This window comes from Cherax quadricarinatus, chromosome 33, assembly GCF_038502225.1.
Source record: "Cherax quadricarinatus isolate ZL_2023a chromosome 33, ASM3850222v1, whole genome shotgun sequence".
NCBI lineage: Eukaryota > Metazoa > Arthropoda > Malacostraca > Decapoda > Parastacidae > Cherax > Cherax quadricarinatus.
In genome coordinates this window covers 13,043,327-13,071,053 of record NC_091324.1, presented here as the reverse complement: position 1 = coordinate 13,071,053, position 27,727 = coordinate 13,043,327, and the positions used below count along the sequence as shown (strand labels likewise).

General features: G+C 41.3%; 1 protein-coding gene across 13 annotated transcripts in view; it reads right to left on the bottom strand.

The window, feature by feature from the left end:
* Positions 1-10,453: 10,453 nt before the first annotated feature.
* LOC128693911 (WD repeat domain-containing protein 83) overlaps positions 10,454-27,727 on the bottom strand; it is a 67,864-nt gene continuing 50,590 nt past the window's right edge. For all 13 annotated transcript variants that reach the window (XM_053783796.2, XM_070090822.1, XM_053783795.1 and 10 more), the window contains one exon: positions 10,454-10,696. In XM_053783796.2, coding sequence (XP_053639771.1) covers positions 10,567-10,696 — 130 coding nt within the window. In that variant the 3' untranslated portion in view covers positions 10,454-10,566. The remainder of the gene's footprint in view (positions 10,697-27,727) is intronic.

The window sequence follows — 27,727 nt, the reverse complement described above, 5'->3', positions numbered from 1 at the left end:
AAGCCATTTCAGAATATATTGCAGAGACTAAACCTTCAATGGACACTGATTCACTTCCTGTTCCTTCTCTTCCCTCTCCTCCATCTTCACAACCCCATTCTTCGCAACGCTCCGTTCCTTCGCTACTTGAACATCTTCCAATGCCACCACACGTTGACTTTTCTAACCCCTCTAGTCCGTAGGTGCCTTTACCTACAGATTCCTGATATTTTCTTCATCGCCAATCATGGCCTATTTACAGTGGAATATCCGCGGCCTCAGGGGTAATCGGGGTGAGCTTCAGATGTTGCTTTCCAGGTTTTCCCCTGTTGGTGCTTGCTTACAAGAACCAAAATTACACTCGGCTGTTTTCCAACCTATCTCAGGCTATAATTTATTGTATTCTTCGGATCCTTTCTCAGATGGGACCTTTAATGAAAGTGCCCTTCTTCTACGCAATGATATTCCGTACTGTCAACTATTTGTCCATACCTCGCTGCATTACACTGCAGCCCGTATCCACTTGAATAAGTGGTTTACAATATGTTCTTTATATCTCTCTCCTTCTCGAGCATTTTCTATCCCAGACTTTGCCTTTCTTGTTTCATCCTTACCACCACCACTTCTGTTACTTGGTGATTTTAATGCCCACCATTTCCTCTGGGGGGGGTCTCATTGTGACTCACGTGGCATTCAGTTGGAGGCTTTTCTTGCCTCTCACCCCCTCCATGTTTTAAATACGGGTACTCCCACCCATTTTGATCCTCGTACTCATACTCTCTCTTGCATCGATCTATCAGTCTGCTCTTCCTCCACTGCACTAGACTTCACCTGGTCTGTTCTACCAGACTTACATGACAGCGATCATTTTCCGATCATTCTTACTTCTCCTTCCTATTCACCACCTTCCCGTAGCCCTCGCTGGCAATTTGATCGGGCAAATTGGGATCTTTACTCACACCTCACTGCTTTTAGTGAGGTTCCTTCTTCATCCTCCATTGATGAGCTCCTACACATCTTCTCGACATCAGTTTATACCGCAGCTTCTCATTCTATACCCCAAACCTCAGGCAGGCATTCTCAGAAGTGCGTGCCTTGGTGGTCTCCTGCTTGTGCTCGTGCAGTCCGTTTGAAACGTGCTGCATGGGGCAGGTACCGGTACAATAGAACCGCTGAGAGACTTGTTGATTTTAAGCAGAAGCGTGCGATCGCTCGCCGTGTCATCCGTGAAGCTAAACGCACTTGTTGGCGAGACTATGTTTCCACCATCACCTCTGCTTCTTCTATGAGTGCAGTCTGGAAAAAAGTGAGGAAATTGAGTGGTAAATACTCTCCTGACCCGGCTCCTGTTCTACGGGTCACTGGTGTTGATATAGCAAACCCTCTCGACGTTGCCATTGAACTTGGCACACATCTGGTCCGTATTTCCCGAGGGCTCCATCTATGCCCCTCGTTTCTTTCCTCAAAGTCTGCCAGAGAGTTAGTACCCTTGGACTTTTCTTCTCTCGGAGAAGAACAGTATAATGTGCCTTTTACACTTCAAGAACTGGAGGCAACGCTCTCAGCTTGCCGATCATCGGCAGCTGGGCCTGATGACATTCATATTCGTATGTTACAACATTTACATCGGTCAGCCCTTGTAGTCCTCTTACACCTCTTCAATCTTATTTGGGCACAAGGAGTTCTTCCCCAGCTGTGGAAATCTGCCATTGTTCTCCCTTTCCGCAAACCGGGTACTACAGGACATGATGCCTCCCACTATCGCCCCATCGCTCTTACAAGTGCAGTTTGCAAAGTGATGGAACGCCTCGTAAATCGACGTTTAATGTGGTATTTAGAGACTCACAACAGTCTCTCCGCTAGTCAATATGGCTTTCGTAAGGGTCGTTCTACCATAGACCCCTTACTACGCTTGGATACGTATGTTCGTAATGCCTTTGCGAATAATCACTCAGTTATTGCCATATTTTTTGACCTTGAGAAGGCATATGACACAACTTGGAGGTATAATATTTTGGCCCAGGCCCATTCCTTAGGCCTCCGAGGCAATCTACCATCCTTCCTTAAGAACTTTTTAACTGACAGACATTTCCGTGTTCGAGTCAATAATGTTCTTTCCCCGGACTTCGTCCAAGCTGAAGGTGTCCCTCAGGGATGTGTTCTAAGCACAACACTTTTTCTCCTTGCTATAAATGATTTGGCCTCTGTTCTTCCACCCAATATTTGGTCATCACTCTATGTTGATGACTTCGCTATTGCTTGTGCAGGCGCTGACTGTCACCTTATTGCAGTTTCTCTCCAGCATGCGGTCGACCGTGTTTCCACTTGGGCCACCACACATGGGTTTAAATTTTCAAGTACCAAAACTCACCAAATTACTTTCACTAGACGCTCTGTTATCTCCGATCATCCTTTGTATCTCTATGGCTCCCGTATCCCCGAACGTGATACAGTCAGGTTTCTAGGCCTTCTCTTTGACCGTCGGTTAACCTGGAAACCTCACATTACCTCTCTGAAGGCAACTTGTCACAGCCGGCTAAACCTTCTTAAAACCCTTGCTCATCTTTCCTGGGGAGCTGATCGTCGAACTCTGCTTCGCCTACATTCAGCCCTCGTTTTATCGAAACTCGATTATGGTGACCAGATTTATTCCGCGGCCTCTCCTGCTACTCTCTCTAGCCTTAACTCTATCCATCACCAAGGCTTACGTTTGTGCCTTGGTGCTTTTCGCTCTTCCCCTGTTGAGAGCCTCTATACAGAAGCAAATGTTCCATCCTTGTCTGATCGCCGTGATGCCCATTGCCTTCGTTACTATGTACGCTCTCACGATCTACACAATCCTTCCATTTATAGAATGGTCACCGATATTAGTAGACATTCTTTATTCGTTCGCCGCCCCTGTTTGCTCCGTCCCTTTTCTCTTCGCCTACTTTCACTCTTGTCTTCCCTTCAGTTACCACCTTTATATGTTCATGTAGCATCTCACTTTTCCCTACCCCCCTGGGAAGTTCCAGCTGTTCGGGTCTGTTCTTTCTCACTCCCTTGCTCGAAAGCTCAACTGCCTACGGTGGCTTCCCGCTCTCTTTTTCTTGATCACTTCCACTCTCATTCTCATGCCACCGCTGTGTACACAGATGGCTCTAAGTCTTCAGACGGCGTCGGATTCGCAGCAGTGTTTCCGGACAGCGTCGTACGAGGGCATTTACTATCTTCAGCTAGCATTTTTACTGCTGAACTGTATGCCATTCTTGCAGCACTTATTCGTATCGCATCTATGCCTGTGTCATCATTTGTAGTAGTCTCAGACTCCCTTAGTGCTCTACAGGCTATACGAAAATTTGATACATCTCATCCCCTAGTTCTCCGTATCCAACTTTGGCTACGCCGTATCTCTACCAAACATAAAGATATTGTTTTTTGTTGGGTCCCTGGTCATGTCGACGTACAGGGCAATGAACAGGCAGACACTGCTGCGCGGTCAGCAGTATATGACCTACCAATTTCCTATCGAGGTGTTCCATTTCTGGACTATTTTGCTGCAATAGCTACCCACCTTCGCACCCGTTGGCAACAACGTTGGTCAACTCTGCTCAGTAACAAACTTCATTCTATTAAACCGAGCATAGGTTACTGGCCGTCTTCTTGTCATCAGTGCCGAGGTTGGGAGACCACTCTCTCCCGCCTTCGCATTGGCCACACTCGTCTTACTCATGGGTATCTCATGGAGAGGCACCCTGTTCCTCTCTGTGAGCAGTGTCAAGTTCCAGTATCGATTAGCCACATTCTGTTAGACTGCCCTCTCTATCAGCGAGCACGCAGAATTTACCTCCAACGTCGTCTTCGTTCTCCTACTCTCTCTTTACCTTCCCTTCTTGCTGATGGACCCTCCTTTAATCCTGACTCTCTCATTGACTTCTTGACAACGACTGATTTACTCCACAAACTCTGATGATACTTTTTGCACTCCCCTCAGCCCTTTCTGGTTCAGTCTCTTGCTGCCCTTTACCCTTTCACCATCCACTGCCCCGCTGTTATCCGTAACCTGTTGCTCATCCATCTCCCTTTTGCCACCTGATGCCCTCGCTTCCTTCCTGCCCTGCAGCGCTGTATAGTCCTTGTGGCTTAGCGCTTCTTTTTGATTATAATAATAATGGAAGTCCAAGTCCCTCACCCACAAAACCTCCTTTACCCCCTCCCTCCAACTTTAACTAGGATGACCCCCTACCCTGCCTTCCTTTCCCTATAGATTTATACACTCCAAGTCATTCCACTTTGCTCCATTCTCAGTAAATGACCAGCAACCCCTCTTCAGCCCTTTGACTAATACTTTTAATAACTCCACACCACCTAATTTCCACACTGTGAATTCTCTCTATTTTTACACCACACATTACCCTTTAACACAACATCTCCACTGCCTCCAGCCTTCTCCTCGCTTCAGTATTAACAACCCATGCTTTACACCCATATAAGAGTATTGGTACCACTATACTCTCGTACATTCCCTTCTTGGCCTCCATGGATAACATTTTTTGTCTCCACAGATACCTCAACACACCACTCGCTTTTTTTTTTCTTCATCAGTTCTATGGTTACCCTCATCCTTCATAAACCCATTTGCTGACAAGTCGACTCACAAATATCTGAACAAATTCACATCTTCCATACTCCCTCTTGTCAAGTGATATCCAATTTTTCTTTTCTTAAATAGTTTGATACCCACATCACCTTGCTCTTATCTACATTCACTTTCAACTTTATACCTTTACACACACACACACACACACACACATACACACACACACACACACACACACACACGCACACACACATATATAAAAACATTGGCTCGACCAAAGATGGAAAAAACTGGTAAGGACATTTGTCCCGAACGTGTCTGCCTGTCCATCCAGCCTGAGCACGCGTCAGTTGCTCTGCCATCAGCTAGTGTGCCATTGTTTACAAGCCACTGCGGTTGGTTCCACGTGTACCTGCGATACATTTTGTATTTTTCCATGGTTTTTAGTGCTTGTAACTGCTAAATAGGTGGGATACAGCCGGTTTGTTGAAAAAAAAAATATGCTAAATAAGCCACCATGGGCCCCAAAAAAGCTTCTAGTGCCAACCCTGTGGTTAAAAAGGGTGAGAATTACTATGGAACTGAAAAGAGAGATAATTGCAAAGTACGAAAGTGGAGTGCGTGCCTCCGAGCTGTCCAGGTTGTATAACAAACCCCAATCAACCATCACTACTGCCTTGGCCAACAGAAAGGCAATCAAGAAAGCTGTTGTTGTGAAAGGTGCAAGTATATTTTCAAAACAGAAATCGCAAATACTCGATGTGGAGAGACTGTTGTTGATGTGGATAAACGAAAAACAATTATCAGGAGATAGTGTGTCTCAGTCAATAATATGTGAAAAGGCAAGGCAGTTGCGTGACGATTTAATTAAAAAAAAGCCTGCAACTAGTGGTGGTGATAGTGAATTTAAGGCCAGCAATGGTTGGTTTGAGAAATTTAAGAATCGTAATGACATATACAGTGTGATTAGGCATGGTGAGGCTGCCAGTTGTGACCAAAAAGCGGCTGAAAAATATGTGCAGGAATTCAAGGAGTACGTAGACTGAAAAATTAAATCCCCAACAAGTGTTTAATTGTGACGAAACAGGCCTGTTTTGGAAGAAAATGCCAAACAGGACCTACATTACACAGGAGGAAAAAGCACTGCCAGGACACAAGCCTATGAAAGACAGGCTAATAATGTTTTGTAGTAATGCTAGTGGGGCTTGCAAAGTGAAGCCTCTACTTGTGTATCATTCTGAAACTCCCAGAGTGTTCAAGAAAAACAGTGTCATCAAGGATAATTTGTGTGTGATGTGGAAGGCAAACAGTAAGGCATGGGTCACTTGGGACATTTTCTATGATTGGCTCTATCATGTGTTTGGCCCCACTGTGAAAAATTACCTCCTGGAAAATAAATTGGACCTCAAGTGCCTCCTGGTATTAGACAATGCTCCTGCTCATCCTTCAGACTTGCCACAGCAAACTGTGGGGAGTTGAGCTTCATAAAAGTGAAGTTCTTGCCTCCTAATACCACTCCTTTCCTCCAGCCAATGGAACAGCAGGTCATTTCAAATTTCAAAAAACTGTACACCAAAGCAGTGTTTCAAAAGTGCTTTGAAGCGACCTCAGACACTGAATTGACCCTAAGAGACTTTTGGAAAGATCACTTTAGTATCCTCAGTTGCATAAACCTTATAGGTAAGGCTTGGGAGGGAGTGACTAACAGGACCTTGAACTCTGCTTGGAAGAAATTGTGGCCACAGTGTGTACAAGAGAGGGATTTTGAAGGGTTTGGGGCTAACCCTCAGGAGACTATGCCAGTTGTGGAATCTATTGTGTCATTGTGGAAGTCCATGGGGTTGGAGGTTAGTGGGGAGGATGTGGAAGAGTTGGTGGAGGACGACAACAAAGAACTAACCACTGATGAGCTGCAAGAGCATCTGCAACAGCAAGGGACCACAACTGAGGAAATTGCTTCAGAGGAGGAGGAGAGAGAAATGGAGGAAGTTGCCTTCAACGATTAAGGACATTTGTGCAAAGTAGGCTGAAGTGCAGACCTTTATGGAAGAACATCACCCTGACACAGCTATTGCAAGCCATGCTGGTGACTTTTACAATGACAATGTTGTGGCCCATTTTAGGAAAATCTTAAAGGAATGCCAGGTACAGAGCTCTATGGACGGATTTTTGGTGTGACAGAGGTCCAGTGACTCTCAAATTGTGCCCAGTGGCATTAAAAAAAAGGGAAGTAACCCCGGAAAAGGACTTGGCACTTAAAGTCGTTATGGAAGGGGATTCCCCTTCCAAACAATAATACACCACCATCATCTCCCCTCCTCCCATCTCATCACTACATGTTCAATAAAGGTAAGTGTCATTTATTCTTCATGTAGTATTTATTGTGTATGTATCATTGTTTTCTGTGTAGGAAAATGTATATTTCATGTGGATTTTTTTTTTTCATACTTTTGGGTGTCTGGAATGGATTAATTGGATTTCCATTATTTCTTATGGGGAAAATTAAATCGGCTCTCGATAAATTTGGCTAAGGACATGCTCTCTGGAACGGATAAAAAGTGTTGGTCGAGGGTCCACTGTATATATATATACAGTGTATACAGTATATATTTTTTTTTCCCGTGTGTTTTGAAACAGCAAAGATGGAAGTAATGTAAGAAGGCAAAGACATTTTCTGAAGGTTCGCAATCAGTATAAAGACAAATAATTCAAAGTTGATGTTTTCAAGCCTGCCTTGCTTTGCAGTAAAAATCAAGTGCTCTATTCTACTTGTTTATAAATGGAGCGAATTTAAAATAATTCTCATTTGTGAGGTTCATAAAACAAACTTTTCACATACAATGGGAATACAATCAGTGCTTAATGCATATCTGTATATACATAAGATTCATATCTGTAAAGAATTGTTCTCTGCCTGATCTGGGACCAGGCTGTGACGGAGGTGAACCCCAAAGTTGATTCTAGATAGGTAGTTAGACTAATGTACATTTAGGGATGGGGCAATACTAAAATTTTTGCCAATACTGATGCCATTAAAATTAGCTGTTACTTACTGATACCAATAGCATAAAAATGAGCAGATACTTATTCTTGATTTTAGGCCAGTGCTGATACCATAAATTTAACTGATAAGACAATTTTAGGCAGATAATGATGCTATCAAAATTACCTGATACAAACTGATACTGATACTTTGGTACACCCCATGTATATTCATACATAAATCATTACCATAACAGCAACATGCATACTTTTTGCTTTGTAGGAAGGTTTAGTGCTTTTTTTTTATTATAATAATAATTTGCTTTGGAGGAAGTACCTTAATGAAATTGAAGATTTTCCTTAAAATAATGTACAGTGGGTGTCATATACAGTGAATGCATGTGCATAAACTTATCATGACCCTTGTGGGTTCAGCGCTTAATTAGAATTATAATAATAAATTCATCATACCATAAATTATTGCTCTAAACATAAAATATGAATGGGTTGCTCACCTATTGTAGGACTGCCCTTCCTTTAGAAGCACTCCTTACATCTAGACACTAATAAGGCTAAAGTACGGAGGATAGAAGAGTCAGTACCTTCCCACACCTTCTTAATGACACTCGAGAGTTTGGCCATGGTGGACACACAAATGCTACAAAGGCTCCACGTGTTCTCTACTGGATTTAAGTATGGTAGATTACTAAACCAATCATTAAAAAAATTTAACTGCCTTGGATGCAGAAGTTGTCCTGACACTTCTCAAAACTGTCAACAAATAGTCTATTAAAGGCATACATAGGCACATGCATATTTGACACTTATTGTATACCTCATGTACTGTACTGTATTTTCTGTGAATAGAAGTTTATTGAATGACATTTTCAGATAGTTTAAATAACGAAAAGTACAAATTTTTTTTAGCTTTCTAACGTGAAATGAAAAAATGAGACTTTTCAAACTGTAGTATTGACTACTTTTACTAAAAACAAGGTAAATGTCTCCTAAGTATATTGCACCTTATATCACAAAATACTTGTAGGGTAGCAATTTTTTTGTTGTAAATAATAAGTAGCACTGAATTACCCACATGGGTTCAGTGCTCTGAATTATTGCGTCGTAAATATTTGTTAGATTTAAGCACCAATGGTCTAACCTCATATATTCTAAATATCTGGGACCAAGAGCTCGTGGGTGGTAATTATTTCTTTTTGATAAATCAGGGTTCCTTTGTTAGCCAATCCAAACCCAATAATTTGCATCACAACTGGCACCTGCCCAGTTGGCCTCTACAACAACACATAGACCCCTGTTAAGTGAAACCTGTGACCATCAAATGGATTCAAGAGTATGGAGAACAATATTTGCTGAATGTGTGATTTTTGCATACAGTTCAGCATTAAATGGGGCATAACAAAGTTACAGACAAAGTGGCATTAATGACTGGTAGGTGGTGCTAACTGTTTGTAACTAAAATAGTACTACCTACTAGTCACTGTCTGAAATGTAAATACCCTAAGTGACAAGTAGCTAGTGCCACAGCTAGCTCAGGAGAACAGGGCATCCTTGAGGCCTCTTCTTGCCAGTGTAACCAGACTACTGCCTCTTTGGGAGCCAAGTGAACCCTCCTTTTCCCGACATATCTGAACTCGGTATTTAATGAGACGGAAGCAGGTGTCCATGTGGGCACTTGTATAGGAGACAAAGCAGTGTATGCAGCAATAATGGCAGACATTCCAGTGTGCATATTAAAAAAGTCCATATACCAGCAACTGGCACCTCCAATTTCAAGCAGACCTGTGGAGTGCTCTATTCTAGTCCCCACTACCTGTACCACTCCTTGTTTGCTCCTCCAATGGGTATAGAGTAAACTTTCATTTGAATCTACTAATGTGGGAAACAGGTGGCCTGTAATAGCAAATGTGGTGGATAGAAATGAGATTGTCAAAACATACAATTCTGTAATCAACTGACTGACTGTATACTCCAATTCCAAATCAAGTGACCCAGCAGATTTTGTCCTATATTTCAGAAGTTTGTTACATCATGGTCCCTTAAACTGAGAGTTTATTATAACATGTCATTGTATGACCCTTGTGGGTTTAATGCTTAGTTTTGATTATAATAATGCTGTAAATGTGAGCTGGCATGATGAGAAACTAGCCACCAGCAACACCACCACAATGCTGCCCTGCAGTGTTAGTGGAAGCCAGTGTAGTTTGTAACCTGTGGATATGTGCTGGCAAATGGGTTGTATGACCCCATGTGTGTGATGTGCGACCCATGAGCAAGTAAGGATACTTTTATTGTGAAAACCCTGTATGTGATGCCTCTTTTGCATGGGTAACAAATCCATCCAAGTAGCAATCTAATGCGAGTGTTGAAAACAAAGAGGAATTTCAAGAAGTTAATACTCAGGAAAAGAAAAAATGAGAAATGGCTACAGCACTGACATAGCCAAATCACATGACTTCTAATTAACGTGATACTAAGAGACCTTGGAGTACACGGGTTGCAACTAGCTTTTCTGCAAATGGTTACATGTTACATTTAGGGGTGTGACTCATTAAGAGTTAAGAAACAAAGAGCTAGAGATTTGGGGGGGGGGGGGGCCCTAGACATTGGCACCCTAAGGAGCCCTTAGTCATTTTATCAGTAAATCTGTAACTTTCAGTTAATTCATATTTAAGTGGCAGATTATATTTTCACAACTCCAGCTGACACAGCCATGAACAATGTATGCTTTGTCTTTATGTAATTATTAAAAATTTAATTTTGTGATTGTTTACTAAAGATGCTACCCTATATTTGGATTTTTTTTTTACCTTTCATATGATCTTGAGTGTTACAGTATATGGAATATAGTATCAAATAAATGAAATATGTTGTTATAACTATAAATAAAAGACCATTCTTGTTATTTTATATTTTATACATTAAAACTAAAATTCATAATGGAAGCAAAGACAACATTTACCTTAAAAAAATAATCTTGATAAGAGATTTGAACTGTTGATAAAAGTTTAAATACTTTCTTTGTCCTGTGACTGAGCAGACCACAGCCACATCTGGCCAAGGGAAGCAGTCAGGAGGTAGGGTTGTGATGGGTGGGAGGACAGTGAGTGCACCACTTGGCTACCAGTGTGCTCCAGTCTGTAAAACATGTATCAAGCAGTATTATACATGTTCTTTCACTTATTTTTCTATTCTAGCTTTCTACTTCCCTTAAAAAAAAAAAAAAGCGCTTTGATGCTGGTGAAGGCTCTTGATCAGAGGAACTGGAGCTACCCTCTCTGATATAACCAATTACCTCCCATTCCCCAGGCACTGTATAACTCCTACAGGTTTACTGATTAAAAAATATTCCCTTACACCTTTCTGGAAAAGTTTCAGTTCACATAATTCAATTTAGTATTGATGATTGCACATAAAAATAAAAAGTTGTATGATTTATATGGGTTAAGTTTTCACCCTTGCTGGTCTCTGATCTGGAATATTACATCTTTAACACATCTTGCCCTGCAGCACTATATGACCCTTGTGGGTTTAGCACTTAGTTTTGATTGTAATAATAATAATAATAATGGGTTAAGGAACTACTGGAATAAAGGTGGGCTAGACAGAGAACAGTACAAATAATGAGAAGGTTCAAAAGGACCTCACCTATGCCTCAACCAACGACCTTAAACCTTTAATAACCCAACAAAAAGCTGCTGTGTGGATGATTACCAGCTCCTGTGCCAGAAAGCACACCCCACCACTTTTCAAAAGCCTGAACTCACTAAATATACAAGACATACACTCATTTTATTGTGCCTACGATATATATACAGAACAATAGACTCCAATATAAACCCTCCACTTAAACTTCCTGATAGCTACAACAGAATGCACAGTCACAATACAAGGTACAAGGCACTCTGACATCCCTCATGTCAGTCAAGCACTATACAAAAGTGCAATGAACACAAAGGGCCCGAAAATCTGGAATTCACTACCTGAACCAGTAAAGGATTCCCTGACTACATACAAATTTAGGGCTATGCTTAAAAATCATCTCATCTCTAAATAATAACCAAACCAACCAAAACAACTTCTAATCAGTTTGAAGTAACTCTCCCAAATATTACTGTATATTATAGTATGACTTCTAGTCTATTTAAACATCTGCCAATCCATGAAATATTACTGTCTGAAGCATTAACTGTAATGTTTTTATTATGTGCAACTACAAGATAATTATTCTTATAAACCTCCAATTCTTCCTCCGTAAGCCATGCGTGTTGTAAGAGGCGACTAAAATGCCGGGAGCAAGGGGCTAGTAACCTCTTCTCCTGTATATATTACTAAATGTAAAAGGAGAAACTTTCATTTTTCCTTTTGGGCCACCCTGCCTTGGTGGGATACAGCCGGTGTGTTGAAAGAAAGAAAGAAACCTCCACCATGACTACCTCGCATTAGTTTTAAGATAAAATAAAGATTTATTAAAAAGTTAACCATCTTATTTGTCTAGGCTTTAGCAGTTATTATGCACTAGGATTAGTCTGCCCAAAATGCCTATGTACTAGGATTAGTCTGCCTGAAATGCCTCGGCATGATAGTGGCTTAACAAATCAAAATTGTCATTACACATTGTAACCTTTGCAAAGAAATAAAATCTTTATTCTTTATTCTTTTAAGAATGTAGAATAAGAGTGCACAGCTGAAGTTTATGGGTGTAGGAGGATAGGCGAAGGGTAAAAGAGGAATGATAGGTGCTACGATGAAGTAAAAGGGTCGGTAAGAGAGAAAAAGTTAGCATATGCAGAAGTGATATAAAGTAAGCAAAGTACATGAAAAGGAAAAGAGGCTAAAAGAATGGTAAGGCTCTGTTAGCAAATTATGCTGAGAAAAGAAAGCTGGAGGCAGATTAATAAATTAAGAAAGCCTGGGGAAAAAATGGATTTGGCAATTACTGTAAAAACAAAAGAAGGGAGATGTTAAATGGGGAGGCTGAGGTTTTGGAAAGATGGAGGGAACATTCTGAGCAGTTAATTACTTTTAATCTGTCTCTATCATTACTCAATATATGCACAAAAGAAGGGAAGGTACTTAAGGATTTTCAGAGACCATGTATAATACGTTTGTACGAATTATTGGGGAATATGACTGTCAATATTAACCCTTTCAGGGTCCAGAGGCCAAATTTCAAAGTGTGCACCAGGGTCCAAGAATTTTCAAAAAATAATTTTGTTATGTTTTCTTATGAAATGGTAGAGAATCTTTTTCTGAAGGTAATAAAACAAAAACTACAAAATTTGATGGAAAATTGATGAAATTATGCTCTCGCGAATTTTGATGTGTTGGCAATATTTATGCATCGGCGATTTCGCCAAATTTGACTCCCATTTTAGGCCAATTACAGTATTCCAGTCGACCAAATTCTTAGCTATTTCACTAGTATTACTTCTATTCTATCGACTGAGCACAAGAAATCACCAAATCAACTGTTTCAACAACAAAATAAAGTGACTGGAAATTGGTAATTTGGCCAATTTAACGCAAAGTTCAAAATATTTCAATTTCAAAATAGGGTCCAGAATAAACAATTCAGGCATTCCTGGCACTAAACTAACATTTCCTCTGTTCATTGGTTACGTTTTCAGGCTTTACAAATGAATTCCATTTTGATTTTTTATTCACATAGTGAATTTTTATTCAAACCAAAAAGTAGAAGATTTACTGTTATGCAATACTGTAATAATTGTATAAGTAATATCACCACATTTGTGAATGTATATTAGACCCACCAGCTGTCATGTATTAGACTTGTGAGGTCATTTGTTCACTCTTGAACATCGGCAAAAATTTAACATTTCTGCTACTTTGAGCTCAGTTTCAAGCCATTTCCATTATTAAAACCAAGCAAAATCATCTCTATTTCTGTAGTATATCTTCCATTCTATCAAATGAGACCACAAAATTGCAAATACAACTATAAAAAACATACGAAAAAATACTGCAAAGTCGCTGTTTTAATAAAAAATTACGGTCTCAGTTTTTTTCTTGCATTATGCACTGTGTGCTGCAGGATTTGTGGTGCACACATACCACATAGATGTATTCTCTCATATCTAGGCCCAAATTTACTGCTCACAGCTTATCAGAGCGAGCTGAGCTCATGGTGTAGATCTACAGTTTGGACCATGAACGTAAAGCCGTAGATCTACGGCACGGACCCTGAAAGGGTTAATATAATAATATATTAATAATAATTAATGTTAACACTAAACCCATGTGGGCTATTCAGCGTTCGATGTTGTGAAGGCTTGATCTTCCGTCTGCTGAGCACGATGTAGATGCACTTCCTATTTGTAATCACTACAGGTAAGACTCAGATAAACAATGCTTTAAGGTGATTAACTGTTTGTTACATTTATGGATTGAGAAAATGTGGCAGGGTAGACAGAAAAGCAATGTAGCAGGTGATGCAAATGTATGGAATTAAGTAGTAGGTTACTTAAAGTTTAGTAAAGTTTTTGTGTGGATAGGATATGTCAGAGAGGAGATTATTTCCCAGTAAATGTAGGTGTTAGACAGGGATGCATGAAGTCACCATGATTATTTAGCGTATATATAGATGTAAAAGAAGTGAACACTAGGGTGTTGGGGAGAAGTGCTGGATTAAAAGATAATGACTGACACAAAGTGGAGTTGTCACAAGTGCTCTCTGCCAATGATATCATTTTTTTTTTTTTTAAGATTCTGAAGAGGTTGCAAAGGTTGGTGAAAGAATTTGAGAAGGTATGTAAAAGAAGGAAATTAAAAGTGAAAACTGAAAAAAAGCAAGGTGATGAAAAAACAAAAAATAGTCTTGGCAATAAAAGACTGGATATCAGATTGGAGAAAGTGAATGCATTCAGGTACAAGTACAACACTGATTTGCTGGCAATGGATCATTTGGCACCTTTTAGTACAGATAAAATTAGAAGACCATTTTTTCCAAAATAGTTTACCTTACAGCCACAGATGGTGTTGTACTTAATGCTTGCTCACTTGTATTGTTTACACTGCAGATGATGGTGACCCCTTGATTTTGTATGATTCTTAGCTATACAAGTAATTTGTCACTAGATAGGAATATTACATGTTAAGGAAGTTGTCAGGTGAATTAATTAAAGAGCTAGAGCAACATTTCTCTGTGACAGAGCAAGAGCTAATGAATTTTTATTTGATGCATGAAAAATTACTATGGGAAAGATCAAAGAACATAAAACAACTTCACTTGAATGAAATACAGTGGACCCCCGGTTAACGATATTTTTTCATTCCAGAAGTATGTTCAGGTGCCAGTACTGACCGATTTGTTCCCATAAGGAATATTGTGAAGTAGATTAGTCCATTTCAGACCCCCAAACATACACGTACAAACGCACTTACATAAATACACTTACATAATTGGTCGCATTGGGAGGTGATCGTTAAGCGGGAGTCCACTGTAATTAAAAAGATAGCCAAGAATAATGTGCCATAGTAGTAGTACTTTCATCTGAGAATCCTGTGTCTTCAGCTACAAGTACCCCAGATGTCCTCATTGTAACATCACAGATCCACTACAAAACAGTCAGCTAAGAAACTGATAAATTAGACACATGTGCAACTCTTGGGTATCTTTGTTGAGGAAACGTTTTGCCACACAGTGGCTTCATCAGTCCATACATAGGAGAAACTTGAAGAACAGGAGGAGAATGAGGTAATCAGTCCCTCAACCTTGAGTCAATGTGTTCAGTCCATCAATCTTGAGTAGAATACGGCAAATGAGCGGAGAAGCAGCTTATAAACCGTATGGCAGGAGAGGTGCAGCAGTCATAGGTAGTGTCACATTTGTTCAATGTGGAAGTAGGTTGTGCCCAATAATTAGGCAAGCGAAGAATTCCTAAGTATTAAGATCCCAAGAAGTTGCAGTGTCTGACAGGTTTGTAGATGAATGGTTCAGAGAACCGACATGTTGATAAATTAGACACATGTGCAACTCTTGGGTATCTTTGTTGAGGAAACGTTTCGCCACACAGTGGCTTCATCAGTCCATACATAGGAGAAACTTGAAGAACAGGAGGAGAATGAGGTAATCAGTCCCTCAACCTTTAGTCGATGTGTTCAGTCCATCAATCTTGAGTAGAATACGGCAGATGAGCGGAGAAGCAGCTTATAAACCGTATGGCAGGAGAGGTGCAGCAGTCATAGGTAGTGTCACATTTGTTCAATGTGGAAGTAGGTTGTGCCCAAGAATTAGGCAAGCGAAGAATTCCTAAGTATTAAGATCCCAAGAAGTTGCAGTGTCTGACAGGTTTGTAGATGAATGGTTCAGAGAACCGACATGTTGATAAATTAGACACATGTGCAACTCTTGGGTATCTTTGTTGAGGAAACGTTTCGCCACACAGTGGCTTCATCAGTCCATACATAGGAGAAACTTGAAGAACAGGAGGAGAATGAGGTAATCAGTCCCTCAACCTTTAGTCGATGTGTTCAGTCCATCAATCTTGAGTAGAATATGGCAGATGAGCGGAGAAGCAGCTTATAAACCATATGGCAGGAGAGGTGCAGCAGTCATAGGTAGTGTCACATTTGTTCAATGTGGAAGTAGGTTGTGCCCAAGAATTAGGCAAGCGAAGAATTCCTAAGTATTAAGATCCCAAGAAGTTGCAGTGTCTGACAGGTTTGTAGATGAATGGTTCAGAGAACCGACATGTTGATAAATTAGACACATGTGCAACTCTTGGGTATCTTTGTTGAGGAAACGTTTCGCCACACAGTGGCTTCATCAGTCCATACATAGGAGAAACTTGAAGAACAGGAGGAGAATGAGGTAATCAGTCCCTCAACCTTGAGTCGATGTGTTCAGTCCATCAATCTTGAGTAGAATACGGCAGATGAGCGGAGAAGCAGCTTATAAACCGTATGGCAGGAGAGGTGCAGCAGTCATAGGTAGTGTCACTACCTATGACTGCTGCACCTCTTGAACAGCAAGAGGCCAGACCTGAGGAAACTGCTTCGGAGGAGGGGATAGAGAAATTGAAGAAGTTGCCTACTTCAAAAATTAAGGAAATGTGTGCAATGTGGCTTAAAGTGCAAACCTTTTTTGATGACAATCACCCTAACACAGCTATTGCAAGCCGTGCTGGTGACTATTACACTAACAATGTTGTGAAACACTTTAGGGATGTCATAAAGGAACGGGAGGTACAGGCCACTATGGACAGATATGTTGTGCGACAGAAATCCAGTGACTCTGAAGCTGGTCCTAGTGGCATTAAAAGAAGAAGGGAAGTAACCCCGGAAAAGGACTTGCTACCTCAAGTCCTAATGGAAGGCGATTCCCCTTCTAAACACTAACACCTCTCCCCTCCTCCCATCCCATCAATCATCACCAGATCTTACCATACCCCCGGCTGGGATTGAACCTGTGGTCATAGAGTCTCAAAACTCCAGCCTGTCGCGTTAGCCACTAGACCAGCTAGCCACAATAAGAATCTTATTGTGGCTAGCTGGTCTAGTGGCTAACGCGACGGGCTGGAGTTTTGAGACTCTATGACCATGGGTTCAATCCCGGCTGGGGGTATGGTTTGTTTGCAATCGTGTCATTACGATTTCTTGAGTCATCACCAGATCTTCATTAAAGGTAAGTGTCAATTACTTTATTGTTATTATTCTATTGCATTAAACTTAATATTCCATGTAGTAAAATTTTTTTTTTCATACTTTTGGGTGTCTTGCATGGATTAATTTGATTTCCATTATTTCTTATGAGGAAAATTGATTCGGTTTTCGATATTATCGGTATTCGATGAGCTCTCAGGAACGGATTAATATCGAATACCGGGGGTCCACTGTACTGTGCTTCCTACCTCCAGGAGTAAGTCCTACTAACCAGTTTCCCCAAGTCCTTTCATAAATATTACCTTGCTCACACTCCAACAGTACATCACAAAAACCACTTGGCTTCATTCACTCTGATCCAACATGCTCAAACATGCCTGTTAGATGTTCCAGCCCCAAGCACTCTAAGCCTCCTTTACCCCTTCCCTCCAACCCTTCCAGGGATGACTCCCTACCCCTATTTTCCTCCACCCCAAATACAGTGGTACCTTGACTTACGGGTGCCCCACTGTACGAGTTTTCCGAGTTATGAGCCGCCGCTCGGTCGATTTTTTTGCTTTGAGTTGCGAGCCAAAATCCAAGTTACGAGCAAGCTTCAGATTTGCAACCACTCGCAGGAGAGAGGAAATATCAAAAACCTCGATAATAACCAATGTATAACATGTTCTATGATGTATGCCCTAAGTAATGAGAAACAATTCTGGAACATGTGTAATACATGTTCAGCAGGCTGGCTGGTTGGGTGGCTGGCCAGGTGGCTGGCCGGCGGCTGGCTGGCTGGCTGATTTGCTTTGGCTGTCTCTATCTCCTTCTGTCTATCTGAATCTATCTGTCTCTGTCTCTCTATCTCTGTCTCTGCCTCTGTCTCTCTCTGTCTCTGCCTCTGTCTATTTCTGTCTCTGTCTATCTCTGTCTCTGTCTCACAGGTACACATAAATACAGTTATACAGTGTGTAAATTACTTAGGATAACCCAAAAAATCGAGACAAAGTGCTATACATGTACTATGCTTGTACATATATATAAGGCATAATAAGCATGACTGGCAAGTAATACACATTTTCACTTGTTCAGGAATCAGACGTGACCGACTCTGCATCGTGTGTAATACCTGTTGGTTCACAAGCAGCTCTTTCTCTGAGAGAGAGAGACAAGTAGAGAGGAAGACAAAGACAGATAAGCAGAGACAGAGATAAAAATAGAGAGAACTAGACAGACAAATAGACAGATAGAAACAGATAGACAGAAACAGATACACATGTTTATGTGTAACGGTGAAAAATGAAGCCAAGGCAGTGCACGATCATCATGTGTCACTCCACTGCTGCACTGTCAGTAGTGGAGTGGCACTCATCTTACACTGTGCTTCAAGGAGTTTCATATATACTCCAGCATTTCTAAACACTGCTGGGACCTGGCGAAAAAGGCAAAAATAATTTCTTATTTATAAATACATTTTTCTTATTTAAAAACCCGTAACAAAAAAACTGGGGTGGTTTTTTGTGGGTTGGAACAAATAAATAGCATTTCAGTTAATTTCAATAAGGAAAATTGATTTGATATACTACTAGCAAGTTGAGTTATGAGCTTGGTCAAGGAACGAATTAAACTCGTAAGTCAAGGAACTACTGTATGTGTGTATGTACTCACCTAGTTGAGGTTGCAGGGGTCGAGTCATAGCTCCTGGCCCTCCTCTTCACTGGTCGCTACTAGGTCACTCTCCCTGAACCGTGAGCTTTATCATACCTCTGCTTAAAGCTATGTATGGATCCTGCCTCAACTACATCGCTTCCCAAACTATTCCACTTCCTGACTACTCTGTGGCTGAAGAAATACTTCTTAACATCCCTGTGATTCATCTGTGTCTTCAACTTCCAACTGTGTCCCCTTGTTGCTGTATCCCATCTCTGGAACATCCTGTCTTTGTCCACCTTGTCAATTCCTCTCAGTATTTTGTATGTCATTATCATGTCCCCCCTATCTCTCCTGTCCTCCAGTGTTGTCAGGTCGATTTCCCTTAACCTCTCCTCGTAGGACATACCCCTTAGCTCTGGGGCTAGTCTTGTTGCAAACCTTTGCACTTTCTCTAGTTTCTTTACGTGCTTGGCTAGGTGTGGGTTCCAAACTGGTGCCGCATACTCCAATATGGGCCTAACGTACACAGTGTACAGGGTCCTGAACGGTTCCTTATTAAGATGTCGGAATGCTGTTCTGAGGTTTGCTAGGCGCCCATATGCTGCAGCAGTTATTTGGTTGATGTGTGCCTTAGGAGATGTGCCTAGTGTTATACTCACCCTAAGATCTTTTTCCTTGAGTGAGGTTTGTAGTCTCTGGTCCCCTAGACTGTACTCTGTCTGCAGTCTTCTTTGCCCTTCCCCAATCTTCATGACTTTGCACTTGGTGGGGTTGAACTCCAGGAGCCAATTGCTGGACCAGGTCTGCAGCCTGTTCAGATCCCTTTGTAGTTCTGCCTGGTCTTCGACCGAATGAATTCTTCTCATCAACTTCACGTCATCTGCAAACAGGGACACTTCGGAGTCTATTCCTTCCATCATGTCGTTCACAAATACCAGAAACAGCACTGGTTCTAGGACTGACCCCTGTGGGACCCCGCTGGTCACAGGTGCCCACTATTTCCTGATCCATTGTAGTGCCTTCCCTGTTATCCCTGCCGGGTCCTCCAGTTTTTGTACTAATCTCTTGTGTGGAACTGTGTCAAATGCCTTCTTACAGTCCAAGAAAATGCAATCTACCCACCCCTCTCTCTCTCTTGTCTTACTGCTGTCACCCTGTCATAGAACTCTAGTAGGTTTGTGACACAGGATTTCCCATCCCTGAAACCATGTTGGCTGCTGTTGATGAGATCATTCCTTTCTAGGTGTTCCACCACTCTTCTGATAATCTTCTCCATGCCTTTGCATACTATACATGTCAGTGGCACTGGTCTGTAGTTTAGTGCTTCATGTCTGACATTCTTTTTTAAAAATTGTTACTACATTTGCTGTCTTCCATGGCTCAGGGAATCTTCCTGTTTTGATAGTTGTATTGAATATTGTTGTTAGGGGTACACATAGCACCTCTGCTCCCTCTCTCAGGGCCCATGGAGAGATGTTATCCGGCCCCACTGCCTTTGAGGTGTCTAGCTCACTCAGAAGCCTCTTCACTTCTTCCTTGGACGTGTGCAGGGCCAGATTACCGCATAGGCAAACTAAGCATTTGCCTAGGGCCCCGCGCATTTGGGGGCCCCTCGGTCCAAGGGGTTCAGGGGCTCATCCAAGACTGCGCACATGGTGCAAGTGCAAAGGGGTCCCTACCTAAAAAGTTCAAGTGTTTGGAGAGTAAAATTGAGTTTTAAAAATTAATCAAAATTTGAAACATTTAAGAAATGCAGGTATGTCAGAAACCTTCCCTAATGTTGACATAGTGTATCGCCTTTACCTAACACTTCCAGCTACTAACTGTGAAGGAGAACGTTCATTTTCTGTTTTGAAAAGAGTGAAAAACCAGCTCCGTTCAACAATGAGCCAAGACAAATTGTGTAACCTAGCCTTGTTGACCACTGAGTCTGATCTAACAAGAAATATTGATTTTCAGAATATAATTGACGATTTTGCCAGTATGAAATTCAGAAAAAAGTTTATTTAAGAAGTGCCTGTGAATATAAACAATTCTTTACTTTCTTGAGTTTATATGATTTGATAGTCTTATGCATGATGCAATGATAACAATAATGGTCAGTGATTTATAAAGGGAATAATAGTGCTGTAGTGGTTATGCTGAATATAATAGGTACATGATGTCACTACTTTAATAGCCTAATCTAGTAATACTATGCTGTCTTGAGTTTATTCTCTTTAAAATGCATGATTTAACAAGATAGTTATAATGGCTGTTGGTAAATGGTTTTGGTTGACTTGATGTACTTTCCCTATTAAATTTAATCTAAATAGCCAGAATGTATTTAATTAGACCTTAAACAGGCTCACACCAACCCCCCCCCCCCAAGCTGGAAGGGGTCGCTTTGCTTACCCATAACTCAAAGGGGCCCCGCCAATCTGAATAGCCTAGGGCCCGGAGACTTCTATATCTGGCCCTGGACGTGTGTACTGTGTCCAGCACTTGGTGGTGTATGTATGTATTTATGTGAGTGTGTCTGTATATATACAGTGGACCCCCGGTTAACGATATTTTTTCACTCCAGAAGTATGTTCAGGTGCCAGTACTGACCGAATTTGTTCCCATAAGAAATATTGTGAAGTAGATTAGTCCATTTCAGACCCCCAAACATACACGTACAAACGCACTTACATAAATACACTTACATAATTGGTCGCATTCGGAGGTAATCGTTATGCTGGGGTCCACTGTATATATATATATAATATATATATATATATATATATATATATAATATATATATATATATATATATATATATATATACAGTGGACCCCCGCATAGCGATTACCTCCGAATGCGACCAATTATGTAAGTGTATTTATGTAAGTGCATTTGTACGTGTATGTTTGGGGGTCTGAAATGGACTAATCTACTTCACAATATTTCTTATGGGAACAAATTCGGTCAGTACTGGCACCTGAACACACTTCTGGAATGAAAAAATATCGTTAACCGGGGGTCCACTGTATATGATAGGTAGTAGGTTGGTAGACAGCAGCCACCCAGGGAGGTACTACCGTCCTGCCAAGTGAGTGTAAAATGAAAGCCTGTAATTGTTTTACATGATGGTAGGATTGCTGGTGTCTTTTTTCTGTCTCATAAACATGCAAGATTTCAGGTATGTCTTGCTACTTCTACTTACACTTAGGTCACACTACACATACATGTACAAGCATATATATACACACCCCTCTGGGTTTTCTGCTATTTTCTTTCTAGTTCTTGTTCTTGTTTATATCCTCTTATCTTCATGGGGAAGTGGAACAGAATTCTTCCTCCGTAAGCCATGCGTGTTGTAAGAGGCGACTAAAATGCCTGGGGCAAGGGGCTAGTAACCCCTTCTCTTGTATAAATTACTAAATTTAAAAAGAGAAACTTTCGTTTTTCTCTTTGGGCCACCCTGCCTTGGTGGGATACGGCTGGTTTGTTGAAAAAAAAATATATATACATGTATATGCAGTGGTCCCTCAATAATCGTCAGGCCTGAAAGTCGTCCATTTCGGAAATTATTTTTTATTATTATCGCACTGGCCGATTCCCACCAAGGCAGGGTGGCCCGAGAAAGAAAAACTTTCACCATCATTCACTCCATCACTGTCTTGCCAGAAGGGTGCTTTACACTACAGTTTTTAAACTGTAACATTAACACCCCTCCTTCAGAGTGCAGGCACTGTACTTCCCATCTCCAGGACTCAAGTCCGGCCTGCCGGTTTCCCTGAACCACTTCATAAATGTTACTTTGCTCACACTCCAACAGCACGTCGAGTATTAAAAACCATTTGTCTCCATTCACTCCCATCAAACACGCTCACGCATGCCTGCTGGAAGTCCAAGCCCCTCGCACACAAAACCTCCTTTACCCTCTCCCTCTAACCTTCCCTAGGCCGACCCCTACCCCGCCTTCCACTACAGATTGACACACTCTTGAAGTCACTCTGTTTCGCTCCATTCTCTCTACATGTCCGAACCACCTCAACAACCCTTCCTCAGCCCTCTGGACAACAGTTTTGATAATTCCGCACCTCCTCCTAACTTCCAAACTACGAATTCTCTGCATTACATTCACACCACACATTGCCCTCAGACATGACATCTCCACTGCCTCCAGCCTTCTCCTCGCTGCAACATTCATCACCCATGCTTCACACCCATATAAGAGCATTGGTAAAACTATACTCTCATACATTCCCCTCTTTGCCTCCAAGGACAAAGTTCTTTGTCTCCACAGACTCCTAAGTGCACCACTCACCCTTTTCCCCTCATCAATTCTATGATTCACCTCATCTTTCATAGACCCATCCGCTACACGTCCACTCCCAAATATCTGAATACATTCACCTCCTCCATACTCTCTCCCTCCAATCTGATATCCAATCTTTCATCACCTAATCTTTTTGTTATCCTCATAACCTTACTCTTTCCTGTATTCACTTTTAATTTTCTTCTTTTGCACACCCTACCAAATTCATCCACCAATCTCTGCAACTTCTCTTCAGAATCTCCCAAGAGCACAGTGTCATCAGCAAAGAGCAACTGTGAAAACTCCCACTTTATGTGTGATTCTTTATCTTTTAACTCCACGCCTCTTGCCAAGACCCTCGCATTTACTTCTCTTACAACCTCATCTATAAATATATTAAACAACCACAGTGACATCACACATCCTTGTCTAAGGCCTACTTTTACTGGGAAATAATTTCCCTCTTTCCTACATACTCTAACATGAGCCTCACTATCCTCGTAAAAACTCTTCACTGCTTTCAGTAACCTACCTCCTACACCATACACCTGCAACATCTGCCACATTGCCCCCCTATCCACCCTGTCATACGCCTTTTCCAAATCCATAAATGCCACAAAGACCTCTTTAGCCTTATCTAAATACTATTCACTTATATGTTTCACTGTAAACACCTGGTCCACACACCCCCTACCCCCTACCTTTCCTAAAGCCTCCTTGTTCATCTGCTATCCTATTCTCCGTCTTACTCTTAATTCTTTCAATAATAACTCTACCATACACTTTACCAGGTATACTCAACAGACTTATCCCCCTATAATTTTTGCACTCTCTTTTGTCCCGTTTGCCTTTATACAAAGGAACTATGCATGCTCTCTGCCAATCCCTAGGTACCTTACCCTCTTCCATACATTTATTAAATAATTGCACCAACCACTCCAAAACTATATCCCCACCTGCTTTTAATATTTCGGAAATAGTCCTGTTTTTTCATCAAAATGTTGGCTCGGAAATGGTCCGGCAACTCGCTAATAGTCCTTTGTCCCAGACGTGTACTCATGCTCTGAGCCGCCTTGAGCCGCCTTGAGCCGCCTTGGCCTTTCCTTCCCAGCCAGTGTGCCATTGTTTACCAGTGAGCGACGGTCCCCTCACGTGCTCCAGCAAAATATTTCATAATATTCCATTTATTTTAGTGCTTGCAAGTTATTTAAGTGCTAAATAAGCTACCATGGCTCCAAAGAAAGCTCCTAGTGCCAAGCCTTTGGTAAAGAAGGTGAGAAATACGATTGAATTTAAGAAAAACATCATTGAACAATATGATAGTGGCGTACGTGTGGGCGAACTGGCCAGGATGTATAACAAATCCAGTACAACCATATCTTCCATCATAGCCAAGAAAAAGGAAATCAAGGACGCTGTTGTTGCAAAGGGGGTAAATATGCTGACAAAAATGAGATCACCAGTACTCGAAGATGTTGAGAAGTTATTATTGGTGTGGATAAATGGGAAACAATTAGCAGGAGATAGTCTTATGACACCACTTATTTGTGAAAAGGCTAGGCAGTTGCATGACGATTTGGTAAAGAAATTGCCTGCAACTAGTGATGGTGTGAGTGAATTTAAGGCCAGCAAAGGCTGGTTTGAGAGATTTAAGAACCGTACTGGCATACACAGTGTGGTAAGGCATGGTGAGGCTGCCAGTTCGGACCACAAGGCGGCTGAAAAATATGTGCATGAATTCAAGGAGTACATAAACAGTGAAGGACTGAAACCTGAACAAGTGTTCAATTGTGATGAAACAGGCCTCTTTTGGAAGAAAATGCCAAAGAAGACCTACATTACTCAGGAAGAAAAGGCGCTGCCAGGACACAAGCCTATGAAAGACAGGCTGACGCCAATGTTCTGTGCTAATGCTAGTAGGGATTTCAAAGTGAAGCCGTTACTAGTGTACCATTCTGAAAATCCCAGAGTGTTCAAGAAAAACAATGTTATGAAGAGTAAATTGTGTGTGTTTTGGAAATCTAATACAGTGGACCCCTGGTATTCGATATTAATCCGTTCCTCAGAGCTCATCGAATACCGATAATATCGAAAACCGAAACAATTTTCCTCATAAGAAATAATGGAAATCAAATTAATCCGTGCAAGACACCCAAAAGTATGAAAACAAAAATTTTTACTACATGAAATATTAAGTTTAATGTAATAGAATAATTACATTAACAATAAAATAATTGAAGATCTGGTGATGATTGATGGGATGGGAGGAGGGGAAAGGTGTTAGTGTGTCGAAGGGGAATCCCCTTCCATTAGGACTTGAGGTAGCAAGTCCTTTTCCGGGGTTACTTCCCTTCTTCTTTTAATGCCACTAGGACCAGCTTGAGAGTCACTGGACTTCTGTCGCACAACATAACTGGCAGCCTCACCATGCCTAATCACACTATGTATGCCACTACAATTCTTAAATCTTTCAAACCAAACTTTGCTGGCCTTAAATTCACTCACATCACCACTAGTTGCAGGCAATTTCTTTACCAAATCGTCATGCAACTGCCTAGCCTTTTCACAAATGATCGCTTGAGAGATGCTATCTCCTGCTATCTGTTTTTCATTTATCCACACCAGTAACAATCTCTCAACATTTTCTAACACTTGCGGTCGCTGTTTCGTAATCACAGTTGCACCTTTTGCAAGAACAGCTTCCTTGATTGCCGTTTTCCTGGTCACTATAGTAGAGATGGTTGATTGGGGTTTATTATACAACCTGACCAGCTCCGACACACACACTCCACTTTCGTACTTTGCAATTATCTCTTTCTTCATTTCATAAGTCATTAGCGACTTTTTTCTCGAAGGGATGGCACTAGAAGCTTTCTTGGGGCCCATGGTGACTTATTTTGCAGAAACAAGCATCAAACACAGTGATAATATGGATAATATGGAATGTACCGAATGTATCCTTAGATGCACGCACACTGGCTGGCTTGTAAACACTAGCACACACGGTGCAGTTCAGGCCACACGTGGACAGGTCTCGTATGAATCGTATCGAATACCGGGTTTTCAATCGAATACCGAGGAAAATTTTTTGCTTTAAAATGCATCGAAAACCGGATTTATCGAATACCGATGCCATCGAATACCGGGGGTCCACTGTAGTAAGGCATGGGTTACGAGGGAAATTTCTGTAGAGTGGTTCAATGAAGTGTTTGGCCCTAGTGTGAAGAATTACCTCCTGGAAAAGAAATTGGATCTCAAGTGCTTCCTAGTAATGGACAATGCACCTGCTCATCCTCCAAACTTGGATGACCTAATTCTGAAGGAGTTTGGGTTCATCACAATAAAGTTCTTGCCCCCGAATACCACTCCTCTCCTCCAGTCCATGGACCAGCAGGTCATTGCAAACTTTAAAAAACTCTACACCAAAGCAATGTTTGAAAGGTGCTTGAATGTGACCTCGGACACTCACTTGACCCTACGAGATTTTTGGAAAGAACATTTCAGTATTCTCCATTGTGTAAGCCTTATAGGTAAGGCTTGGGAGGGAGTGACTACCAGGACTTTGAACTCTGCTTGGAGAAAATTGTGGCCAGATTGTGTCCACAAGAGGGATTTTGAAGGGTTTGGGGCTGACCCTGATGAGCCTATGTCAGTTGTTAAATCCATTGTGGCACTGGGGAGTTCCATGGGGTTGGATGTGAGTTTGGAGGATGTGGAAGAGTTGGTGGAGGACCACAACGAAGAGCTAACCACCGAGGAACTGCAATAGCTTCAGCAGGAAGAGCAATAGATCGCAGCTCAGAATCTTGCTGCAGAGGAGGAGGAAGAGAGATGGAGGAAGGTGCCTTCTTCAGAAATTAAGGAGATTTTTGAAATGTGGGGTAGGATGGAAAGATTTATGGAGAAACATCACCCAGAGAAGGATGTTGCAAGCCATATCGGCAACTTGTACAGTGACAGAGTCTTGGCCCATTTTAGGGAAGTTTTAAAGAGACGCCAGAAACAGAGCTCTCTGGACAGTTTTTTTGCGAGACAGAACTCCAGTGACTCTCAAGGTGGTCCTAGTGGCATTAAGAAACAGAGAAGAGAAGTAACCCCAGAAAAGCAATTGGTACCTGAGGTGTTGATGGAAGGGGATTCCCCTTCCAAACAGTAATTCATCCAATCAGTCTCCTTCTCCAGTCTTCCATACACAAAGAAGAATCGCCAATAAATGTAAGTGTTATTCTGTTAACCCTTTGACTGTTGCGGCCGTATATATACGTCTTACGAGGTACCGTGTTTGACGTATATATACTCATAAATTCTAGCGGCTTCAAATCAAGCAGGAGAAAGCTGGTAGGCCCACATGTGAGAGAATGGGTCTGTGTGGTCAGTGTGCACCATATAAAAAAAATCCTGGAGCACGCAGTGCATAATGAGAAAAAAAAACTCCGACCGTTTTTTTTAATTAAAATGCCGACTTTGTGGTCTATTTTCGTATAGTATTTATGGTTGTATTCTCGTTTTCTTGGTCTCATTTGATATAATGGAAAACATATTATAGAAATAGAGGTGATTTTGATTGATTTTACTATAAAAAGAACCTAGAAATGGAGCTCAAAGTAGGGGAAATGTTTGATTTT